Raw genomic sequence first — 11,385 nt, 5'->3', positions numbered from 1 at the left:
TGCCTAAATGTGTGTGGATGTAACCAAGATGTGAAAAAAGGAGAGATAGGTAGTATGTTTGAGGAAAGGAACCTGGATGTTTTGGCTCTGAGTGAAACGAAGCTCAAGGGTAAAGGGGAAGAGTGGTTTGGAAATGTCTGGGGAGTGAAGTCAGGGGTTAGTGAGAGGACAAGAGCAAGGGAAGGAGTAGCAATACTCCTGAAACAGGAGTTGTGGGAGTATGTGATAGAATGTAAGAAAGTAAATTCTCGATTAATGTGGGTAAAATTGAAAGTTGATGGAGAGAGGTGGGTGATTATTGGTGCATATGCACCTGGGCATGAGAAGAAAGATCATGAGAGGCAAGTGTTTTGGGAGCAGCTAAATGAGTGTGTTAGCGGTTTTGATGCACGAGACCGGGTTATAGTGATGGGTGATTTGAATGCAAAGGTGAGTAATGTGGCAGTTGAGGGAATAATTGGTATGCATGGGGTGTACAGTGTTGTAAATGGAAATGGTGAAGAGCTTGTAGATTTATGTGCTGAAAAAGGACTGATGATTGGGAATACCTGGTTTAAAAAGCGGGATATACATAAGTATACTTATGTAAGTAGGAGAGATGGCCAGAGAGCGTTATTGGATTACGTGTTAATTGACAGGCGTGCGAAAGAGAGACTTTTGGATGTTAAGGTGCTGAGAGGTGCAACTGGAGGGATGTCTGATCATTATCTTGTGGAGGCTAAGGTGAAGATTAGTATGGGTTTTCAGAAAAGAGGAGTGAATGTTGGGGTGAAGAAGGTGGTGAGAGTAAGTGAGCTTGGGAAGGAGACCTGTGTGGGGAAGTACCAGGAGAGACTGTGTACAGAATGGAAAAAGGTGAGAACAATGGAAGTAAGGGGAGTCGGGGAGGAATGGGATGTATTTAGGGAATCAGTGATGGATTGCGCAAAAGATGCTTGTGGCATGAGAAGAGTGGGAGGTGGGCTGTTTAGAAAGGGTAGTGAGTGGTGGGATGAAGAAGTAAGAGTATTAGTGAAAGAGAAGAGAGAGGCATTTGGACGATTTTTGCAGGGAAAAAATGCAATTGAGTGGGAGAAGTATAAAAGAAAGAGACAGGAGGTCAAGAGAAAGGTGCAAGAGGTGAAAAAAAGGGCAAATGAGAGTTGGGGTGAGAGACTATCAGTAAATTTTAGGGAGAATAAAAAGATGTTCTGGAAGGAGGTAAATAGGGTGCGTAAGACAAGGGAGCAAATGGGAACTTCAGTGAAGGGCGTAAATGGGGAGGTGATAACAAGTAGCGGTGATGTGAGAAGGAGATGGAATGAGTATTTTGAAGGTTTGTTGAATGTGTCTGATGACAGAGTGGCAGATATAGGGTGTTTTGGTCGAGGTGGTGTGCAAAGTGAGAGGGTTAGGGAAAATGATTTGGTAAACAGAGAAGAGGTAGTAAAAGCTTTGCGGAAGATGAAAGCCGGCAAGGCAGCAGGTTTGGATGGTATTGCAGTGGAATTTATTAAGAAAGGGGGTGACTGTATTGTTGACTGGTTGGTAAGGTTATTTAATGTATGTATGACTCATGGTGAGGTGCCTGAGGATTGGCGGAATGCGTGCATAGTGCCATTGTACAAAGGCAAAGGGGATAAGAGTGAGTGCTCAAATTACAGAGGTATAAGTTTGTTGAGTATTCCTGGTAAATTATATGGGAGGGTATTGATTGAGAGGGTGAAGGCATGTACAGAGCATCAGATTGGGGAAGAGCAGTGCGGTTTCAGAAGTGGTAGAGGATGTGTGGATCAGGTGTTTGCTTTGAAGAATGTATGTGAGAAATACTTAGAAAAGCAAATGGATTTGTATGTAGCATTTATGGATCTGGAGAAGGCATATGATAGAGTTGATAGAGATGCTCTGTGGAAGGTATTAAGAATATATGGTGTGGGAGGCAAGTTGTTAGAAGCAGTGAAAAGTTTTTATCGAGGATGTAAGGCATGTGTACGTGTAGGAAGAGAGGAAAGTGATTGGTTCTCAGTGAATGTAGGTTTGCGGCAGGGGTGTGTGATGTCTCCATGGTTGTTTAATTTGTTTATGGATGGGGTTGTAAAGGAGGTAAATGCAAGAGTCCTGGAAAGAGGGGCAAGTATGAAGTCTGTTGGGGATGAGAGAGCTTGGGAAGTGAGTCAATTGTTGTTCGCTGATGATACAGCGCTGGTGGCTGATTCATGTGAGAAACTGCAGAAGCTGGTGACTGAGTTTGGTAAAGTGTGTGGAAGAAGAAAGTTGAGAGTAAATGTGAATAAGAGCAAGGTTATTAGGTACAGTAGGGGTGAGGGTCAAGTCAATTGGGAGGTGAGTTTGAATGGAGAAAAACTGGAGGAAGTGAAGTGTTTTAGATATCTGGGAGTGGACCTGTCAGCGGATGGAACCATGGAAGCGGAAGTGGATCATAGGGTGGGGGAGGGGGCGAAAATTTTGGGAGCCTTGAAAAATGTGTGGAAGTCGAGAACATTATCTCGGAAAGCTAAAATGGGTATGTTTGAGGGAATAGTGGTTCCAACAATGCTGTATGGTTGCGAGGCGTGGGCTATGGATAGAGATGTGCGCAGGAGGATGGATGTGCTGGAAATGAGATGTTTGAGGACAATGTGTGGTGTGAGGTGGTTTGATCGAGTAAGTAACGTAAGTGTAAGAGAGATGTGTGGAAATAAAAAGAGCGTGGTTGAGAGAGCAGAAGAGGGTGTTTTGAAATGGTTTGGGCACATGGAGAGAATGAGTGAGGAGAGATTGACCAAGAGGATATATGTGTCGGAGGTGGAGGGAACGAGGAGAAGAGGGAGACCAAATTGGAGGTGGAAAGATGGAGTGAAAAAGATTTTGTGTGATCGGGGCCTGAACATGCAGGAGGGTGAAAGGAGGGCAAGGAATAGAGTGAATTGGAGTCATGTGGTATACAGGGGTTGACGTGCTGTCAGTGGATTGAAGCAAGGCATGTGAAGCGTCTGGGGTAAACCATGGAAAGCTGTGTAGGTATGTATATTTGTGTGTGTGGACGTGTGTATGTACATGTGTATGGGGGGGGGGGGGGTTGGGCCATTTCTTTCGTCTGTTTCCTTGCGCTACCTCGCAGGCGCGGGAGACAGCGACAAAGTATAAAAAAAAAAAAAAAAAAAAAAAAAAAAAAAATGATGTACTTATCTCTATGCACTCATAGATTAAATGAATCTCCAATGGTTTTTATTGAATTACAGATAGAAACAACTAAATGGCTGTTGCATATGAAGGGCCTAAAGTTAATCATTTACCTGTAGTTAACACTATCTGCCATGTCAACAAATTTGGTAATTGACAGTGCACTAACTGGACTGGCATCATCTTTTGGCTGGCCTGTTCAGCTTACTTTGCAAGCATTATAGTTCCATTGATGTTTACTGTTAATTACTCTGGGATGATTGTTTTTAATGGTGGGGCTATTAGAATTGTTATATTCATTGTTATATTTATTCTTTTCATTGCAGACTGTACAAGGCTAAATCCAATACAGTAAAAGAGGAAAATATTAAGAAAAAAAATAATAATAGCCGTGTTTAATCCATACTAAAATTGGTATAGAAAATAGTGACATAACCTTTGGGATCATAAGAATCTTGTAAAAACTCTTATGCATTTAATATTAACATAAAAAAATTATGTGACTTGAAATACCCTGGCTGTTCCATCATCAGATGTTGTGACAAGTGCAGAACCATCCCTAGGAAAGACAATAAGTATTAGAAGTTAAAAATATCCAAATATATGCACAAAGTTACAGAAAGCACATCATTTGATCATATTGACAGACTCTCATCAGGCATCAAGGTAACAGAAGCTGGAAATCCATACTCTCTCCCTCTTAAATAAGTATTAAATTGGTCATTAGTGTTAAAGACGAAAGAGCACTTGAATATAACCTTACTTGTTAATACTAAATGAAAGGATGCTGTTCTCATGCCCTGTATACTTGGCAAGAGGTTCCCCTGATCGCACATCATAGGAACGCACAGAACCGTCCAGCCCAGCCAAGAACAAAATTGGTTCACTTGGATGCCAAATAAGCTGAGATGATCCACAACCCTGGTCTATCACATGTCGGGTGACCTGGAAGTGAAGATGGCCCCTTGATAAAAATTTTCTTTGATTATATAGCAAATATTTTTTCAAACATTGACACTTTCATAATCATGTCATCATCAAAACAGCCGAGAGGTAACTAAAGCATGAGAAAATTCTGCAGCATAAGTGATTCGTAAAAACCAAAGCAGTCAGATAATTTCTCCTGTGGTTTCACCAACACTGCTTAATCAACTCACTTGCCATTAGCTACGAATCTTGTTTCAGTGACTAAAAGCTCATATCATTATAAGCTAAGTTCAGGAAGGATAAAATGTCAGCTCCTTACACTAAATGACAGCTCTTTAACACAACCAAAATCAAGCACTTTGTGCTGATAAAGTTGCCCTTGCTGATTAAATCTAGCCATGATAATTCTTCATATGTACATATGGATTCCTGAGAAAAGCAAACATATGAACATTTAATAACAACAGAGAACAAGTTCACTCAAATATGAGAAACGATAACCTTGCATATGGGGTTAAGATCATTAGATGGTGTTGATTCAACCAAGTCTGATCAAACACTAATAAAGTGATCAGACAAAATTTTCAGTAATCCTGAATCCTCCTCCTCCTCCTCCATCATATATGGAGATGATAAGCAAATTAAAAAAGCAACTAACCTGTGAAGTTACATCCCAAAATAGGACATAACCAGCAAGATTGGCAGCAACAGCAATATTGGGCATCATAGGACAGAAGCTGACTGCCTCCACTGTATGATCCATTTCTTCCATCTCCAAGTTATTGTCTTCTGCAGAGCTTGCGGTGACTTTACAGTCGAGTGTCCCAACAAACTGCATCAAATACATTTTATGAAGAACTGTTAAGGGGATATCACTCTAAGCATGAATTATCATCAATCTCCAACCTTTTGTAACAAATCACCAAATACTATCCCACATGTACAGCATGTGGTGGTTTATCACCAACTTCTATGACTAATGCTGAACTATGAGTTTCATCTTGCCTTTGGAAATGAACTTACTTCCCTGTACTTTGAAGTCACATCACAACTAATGCACTTCTGTGTTTGGTCTTAAGTTCAAGGTTGATATATCTAACTCACACTGCTTTCCTAATTTTCTTTCTTCACTCCTGTTCCTATGGTCACTCTTCCTCGTGTTCAAATGGATTATCTGCTGTGTTCCCAAAAGACGTATGTGCCTTCATTTATATTTCTGTTAGTTCTCATTCAACGGTACACAAACTTAGTCATCCACTCCCTTATTTTGTAAGCAGTGTATCCATACACTAAGCACTTTTTCCCTTAATAATATATCTGGGTGGTGTACAGCCTCATGTGCCTTAGTGTTCATTCACCTAACATAAGACTACTTTTTTGTCTCTCATGTCCATTCTTGCTTCTGACTATATCTCATGTACTAAGAGTACAAACAGGAGAGTTAAATTTCATCTGAAAAGAGACAATAAAATAAGGCATAAAATTTCCAATGTCTGCCATGAACCTTCACTTACCTTACCGTTATTAACATTGAATAACTTTGCTGTGCCATCCAAGGAGCCAGATATAAGTAGTGTGTTATCCTTATGAACAGCAAGGCTGGTAACTGGAGCAGAATGTGCCAATCCATCACTCAAATGCTGAAGTACTTGCCCAGTCTTCAAGTCAAACACACGCAAAGAGCCATCTTCGTAACCAACTGCTGACCGCTTACCTTCAAATGAAAAAACTATCAGGGTCCTTACTGGAAACACTTTACTTGCCTCTAGTATATATATTTATTTATTTATTATACTTAAACGCCGTCTTCTGCAATAGCGAGGTAGTGCAAGGAAACAGACAAAAGAATAGACCAACCCATCCACATACACATGTACATACATAAATGCCCACACACGCACATAAACATACCTATACATTTCACTGTATACATACATATACTTACACAGGCATATACATATATACACATGTACATATTCATCCATTCCCACACATGAAATAGCATCCCCCCCTACGTGTGCTATGAAAAGACAAGCAAGGCCACATTCATTCACATTCAGTCTCTAGCTGTCATGTGTAATGCACCGAAACCATAGCTCCCTTTCCACATCCAGGCCCCACAAAACGTTTCATGGTTTACCCTAGACGTTTCACATGCCCATTCATATAACCTTCAACAAATCATATACTTTGAAATTAAGTAAAAAGAAAAAAGAAAATTGGATAGCTGGATTCAGCATTTACTGGAAGTACCTAGTATGCCGTAATGGAAATAACATGCTCAGATATGAGATAGAAATTTGTTTCTCCCCCTCTTTTTTAAGGCCCCAATGAATGTTACAGAAAAAAAATAAGAAGTTTAGATACTGCATAGCATGCTTTAGTATAAGAAGTGTCAGCAGGTGATCCTACCATCTTGTAAGAGTGCCCCACATTGTGAAGCTGAACCATAGCTGGGGAAGGTACGAGTATTGCCTTGAGGCACAAGCCACATCCAGACCTCTCCTTCTGATGTTCCTGCAAGCAACACATGTGAGCCATGGTGCCAAGTCAACCACTGGAAAATACAAGCATGAGTGATGTTGGAAGAAATGATGAAGGAAAAAATAAAAGATACATCAGGCTGAAAAAGATGAACACTAATATATTTCTTTTTTTTTGTATAAACACTATATAAATCCATAAAAATTGAGAAGATATTCATGTGCACAAGCCAACCCTATCTCAAGAGGGAATACTTACATTAAGGTCTCCAGTTTCAAATTCCCATATTTTGGCTGAGGTAGCGATTTTCCAGACTTGAATGTAACCACTCATGTCCCCCGTTGCTAACAAGGACCCATCATGGCTAAATCCTAGACATGTAACACTGTCCTACATAACATAAAAACAGTATATCATGCATTAACAATTAGCTGCTTATTAAATTCATATATAAAATGAAGTTAACATTTTCTCTTGATCTATGAATATAATCTTCAAATAAAAATACATTCTCCATACAAACGTTAAATTCAGAGTACATACGTCTTTCACTTTCCTCTATAGAATAAAAATATTGACATATAATCAGAGCACAAATACTTACCTTATGGCCTGTGCAAGTATGCAGTACATTTCCAGTATTTAAATCCCAAACATAGGCCATGTCATCCTCTCCTCCTGTGGCAGCAATGCTACCAATAGGTGACACCGAACAACTAAAGACAGAGCCTGAAATATTCACGAGTAACCTTGTATATAAATAAAAATAATCTTCAAAGTACATATTTAAGTGAACAGATAAACTGTAATAATATTGCCATGAATGATAACCAAAGTTGGATATAATTTGTTTCTGTAAAAATAATTTGCAAAACATTCTATATACAATTCTTTGTGGCTAATTCAGCAGTTCTTGTGTTTTCATTAGTTTTATATAAATCTCAACAGCAGAGAGCATCACAGAGTGACTTTCTTAGAGAGTAAAGTCTGCTGCAACAAGTATACTCATGGGACAAATGTACAAAGGGGAGAGTGTATCAAAACTACAAATTCTTAAGTACTGGAGGGGTAGAGCTCCAGCTATGCATGTGGTGGAAAGACTGACAAATGCTAATGACTTTTGGAGACGTTAACAGTGTGAATTTCCGTTTCACCATAAGAATGTTAACTAAGAAAGGGCAGGAAAAGAACTGGATGTATAAGTACCAATTGCTGATTTTAAAAAATTTAAAATTTTTAGTAACCATTTTCATAGATTATTCGCTTTCATACGTTAATTCCCTTTTTCTTAAACCACCACATGTTTTAACTCATCTACCAAGTTTTCTGATATTAAACCTACCAATTCTCTCAGCACCTTAACATCCAACAACTTCAATTAGCATATAATCCAATAATGCCCACTAACCCTAATCCCATTCAACCTTGTGTACTTAAAGCACCTTTCTTAACATGTATTCCCAGATACCATTCCTCTCTCTCTATACAACTTGATCAGCCTTACATAAGAGCCCATATCATTCATTTATACCCTCAACTGCCATATTACCCACTCTTGCATTCATGTGCATGAGCACTAACAATCATCCACCTCTTGAAGACCAATTTCATTCTAACTCGTATCAGTCTTGAACATACATTTTGACACAATTCCTTCATCAAAAATACCTTCCCTTGTTTCCTCTTAACATATATATAGGATATTTATGGTCAGTAAGTTATACAGACCTTTATGCTTTGAGAAAACTAGAGTAGCCATGTCTGTGACATCCACCTGCTCTTCATCCATCCTTTCGTCTTCCTCCTCTCTAACAGCAGCCCCCAATCTCTCAGCAACATCCTGCAAGTCTGTGTCGTTATCAAGCTCAATCACCTGACAATAACAAAAAATCATTTCCAAAACTTTTTTGCTGGTTTTTCATATCTTATTTTATACATCAAAGTAAAGACACTGTATAGTTCATGAAAATGCTACTAACTGTTTTTCTAAAAGTTAATTGGGACAAAGGTGATATCAGATATGAGAAGGGAATACCGTTCAGGAATAATTCGTGGGTTATTATTCCTAAGGGTGATAATTGGTACATTAACCACTAATTCAAGGTCATAAATAACTTTGACTGTAATCAGTAGAAGTATTAAAGCTCTGCAATGAAAACATTCTAAATCTGTGAACCTAGTCTAGCACATAGATACTAAAGAATTTGTTCAGTTAACCCCTCTTGAAGAGCAATAACTCAGATAAACCTGAGTAACTTCAATAGAGAATAGTAATGCCATTTCTGACTGTCTAAATTTGGAGGTGTATTTACTGATATGTCTTCATGATATGATGGCTAGCCTGAAGTTTTTATGTTAAAGCTATAAATAAGAAAAAGTTTAGCAATTTTACTTGCAACTGTGATTAACAATATGAATGCTTCAATTTTTACTTTGAAAAAGCTGTTTTAATGTTTTTTACAATATCTTGGATGGTCAAAAGCTTAAGTGATAGGTTCGTATGATGTGTCCATTTCTACAAGGTGGGATACTAGGAGGTACGGGACAGCAGTGCTGATTACCTGGGCATTACCTCATTAGTAATACAATATCTTTTGCAAGTTACTCAATATTTGGAAGGCACTTAGAGCAATAATAAAGTAAAGGGCAAACTAAAAACTACTAATAAAAATGATTATATTTTACAAGTATTAAACCATGAGTAAGAATATATGTAGATTAAAGTAAGGAAAAAATTTACTTATAAGAGCCTATTATGATGATGGACAGCACAACAAAAATAGAAGTTTAAAGTTAAGGTACTACACAACAAAACGTAATCGAAGAAGTACAATGGGTTGAGAAGAAACAAGGTAACAAACATATTTGAGATACTTTTGAGAATCACCTTGCTTTACTTACCTCCTCTATATCACCAATATCAAACTCGTCTTCCCCCTCACCTTCAAGGTAAGGGTTTGGTGAATTAGGAGGTGTGTTGGACCTCATGATCTAGTCAATTGCTCAAAATCTGAAATTTTTTAAAATTAATAGTTTAGTATATCTGATAAACAAAAGCACTACGCTAAAGAGATAAAGGTATGTTTTTAAGCCCAATGTGTAACTAGAAGTTGCATTCTGATTCTATGAACTGTAACTAACTGTACATTTGAGCTTCCATCCATTAATCATAACTTTGAGGGCAGTGTCTTTGCAAAATGTATTACCTTCTAATTCTTATTATACTTTGTCGCTGTCTCCCGCGTTTGCGAGGTAGCGCAAGGAAACAGACGAAAGAAATGGCCCAACCCCCCCCCCCCATACACATGTACATACACACGTCCACACACGCAAATATACATACCTACACAGCTTTCCATGGTTTACCCCAGACGCTTCACATGCCTTGATTCAATCCACTGACAGCACGTCAACCCCTGTATACCACATGACTCCAATTCACTCTATTCCTTGCCCTCCTTTCACCCTCCGGGCCTGAACATGCAGGAGGGTGAAAGGAGGGCAAGGAATAGAGTGAATTGGAGTCATGTGGTATACAGGGGTTGACGTGCTGTCAGTGGATTGAATCAAGGCATGTGAAGCGTCTGGGGTAAACCATGGAAAGCTGTGTAGGTATGTATATTTGCGTGTGTGGACGTGTGTATGTACATGTGTATGGGGGGGGGGGGTTGGGCCATTTCTTTCGTCTGTTTCCTTGCGCTACCTCGCAAACGCGGGAGACAGCGACAAAGTATAAAAAAAAAAAAAAAAACAAACATTTAATTGTCTTTATAAACACCTTTCATCAAATGTCACAGCTGAAGATATGAAATGCCTTATCATAATTAATGTAATCAAGAAAAACATGATATTTTCATTACATACACATGTTCTTGATAGTTTAATTCAACTTCAGGGTTATGTGTCTGACTTTATAGCACAAAAGACTATGCCTTGAAGTGTACTGTATATTTCCTATGAAATAAGTAAAGTTCCAGCTCCTGAAGACCACAAAATGAGAAATGGAATATCAATGACTTGTCTCACAGGGAAGTGTACTGAGCAGAGAACAGAATATGACTTAAAACTATCCAGTAATTTACCACTCAAGCAAAGCATCAAAATCAGTTTTGGATGTTCATTAATTTTTGTTCTGTAGTGGCAGAAGAATTGAGAAAATAGACCAAACGTTGTGAAGCACTGGCGTACTATATATCTTATTCTAAATTCTTATATAAGGGATAAGTGGTGAGAGTTATGAATATCAGTACTAGTGAAAAAACAAGAACCTCTGAAACTACAGAGCATAGCAGACATATGGCCATTGCCACTATCCGTGGCCAGATAACTACTGTTTTCCAATGTTTTATCTGAAGACCAAAATAATGAGAAACAAAAATGTGAAACCCCGGAGCTTTCTGAGCCCTGACAAGGATAATAATTAAATGTCTGGGAATAGTGGTGGTCTTAAAGAAATGGAGACACGCAAAACATATCTAACTACAAGGGTAAAGTTGTCATAATTACTAATAAATCATCTTTTAACTCTTTTTGCTCTCTGTTACCGTATCTTACACGAGCTTTCTCTTTAAGTTCTCTTTCCTTCGTATTCACTGAGCTCTCAACAATGCTGTAAGATTAGCACAAACCATGGTACCCATGTGTAAGAGCTGATGTATATACCCCTGGCAACATCATTATTAATACGTGGTCAAATTTCATGATTTTATACATTTTTACCTGAAATATTAAAATCTCATGGTTAGAATGATAAAAACTTTCTTAAAAGTACTAAAATCAAACTATAGGATGGTGTGAACAATTTTTCTTAAT

The 11,385-nt window shown here is 38.4% G+C and overlaps 1 protein-coding gene across 5 annotated transcripts; it reads right to left on the bottom strand.

The window, feature by feature from the left end:
* Nucleotides 1-3,545: 3,545 nt before the first annotated feature.
* LOC139763471 (angio-associated migratory cell protein) lies at nt 3,546-11,245 on the bottom strand. Of its 5 annotated transcripts, none has more exons than XM_071689548.1 (10): nt 11,128-11,245; nt 9,475-9,583; nt 8,302-8,446; nt 7,178-7,302; nt 6,832-6,963; nt 6,502-6,646; nt 5,604-5,803; nt 4,748-4,921; nt 3,926-4,107; nt 3,546-3,721 (listed from the first exon to the last, which is right to left on the bottom strand). In XM_071689548.1, exons 2-10 carry the CDS (start codon nt 9,559-9,561, stop codon nt 3,658-3,660), a joined length of 1,254 nt encoding a protein of 417 aa, XP_071545649.1. In that variant the 5' UTR covers nt 9,562-9,583; nt 11,128-11,245; the 3' UTR covers nt 3,546-3,657. The 5 variants fall into 5 exon arrangements, with proteins under 5 accessions (XP_071545649.1, XP_071545654.1, XP_071545652.1 ...); XM_071689553.1 differs by having other exon boundaries at nt 11,210-11,245; XM_071689551.1 differs by having other exon boundaries at nt 11,202-11,243.
* Nucleotides 11,246-11,385: the final 140 nt, after the last annotated feature.

This window comes from Panulirus ornatus, chromosome 47 (genome assembly GCF_036320965.1).
Source record: "Panulirus ornatus isolate Po-2019 chromosome 47, ASM3632096v1, whole genome shotgun sequence".
NCBI classification, from domain to species: domain Eukaryota; kingdom Metazoa; phylum Arthropoda; class Malacostraca; order Decapoda; family Palinuridae; genus Panulirus; species Panulirus ornatus.
This window is presented reverse-complemented; position numbering and strand designations above follow the sequence as displayed.

What these genes read in the sequence shown, in the direction of transcription:
- LOC139763471 (XM_071689548.1), bottom strand. Translation starts at nt 9,561, where the DNA reads ATGAGGTCCAACACACCTCCTAATTCACCAAACCCTTACCTTGAAGGT. An exon ending in AGTTTTCTCAAAGCATAAAG is followed by an intron (nt 7,303 to 8,301) that starts GTCTGTATAACT and finishes TGAATATTTCAG; the next exon opens with GCTCTGTCTTTAGTTGTTCG. An exon ending in TGGGGCACTCTTACAAGATG is followed by an intron (nt 5,804 to 6,501) that starts GTAGGATCACCT and finishes TTTCATTTGAAG; the next exon opens with GTAAGCGGTCAGCAGTTGGT.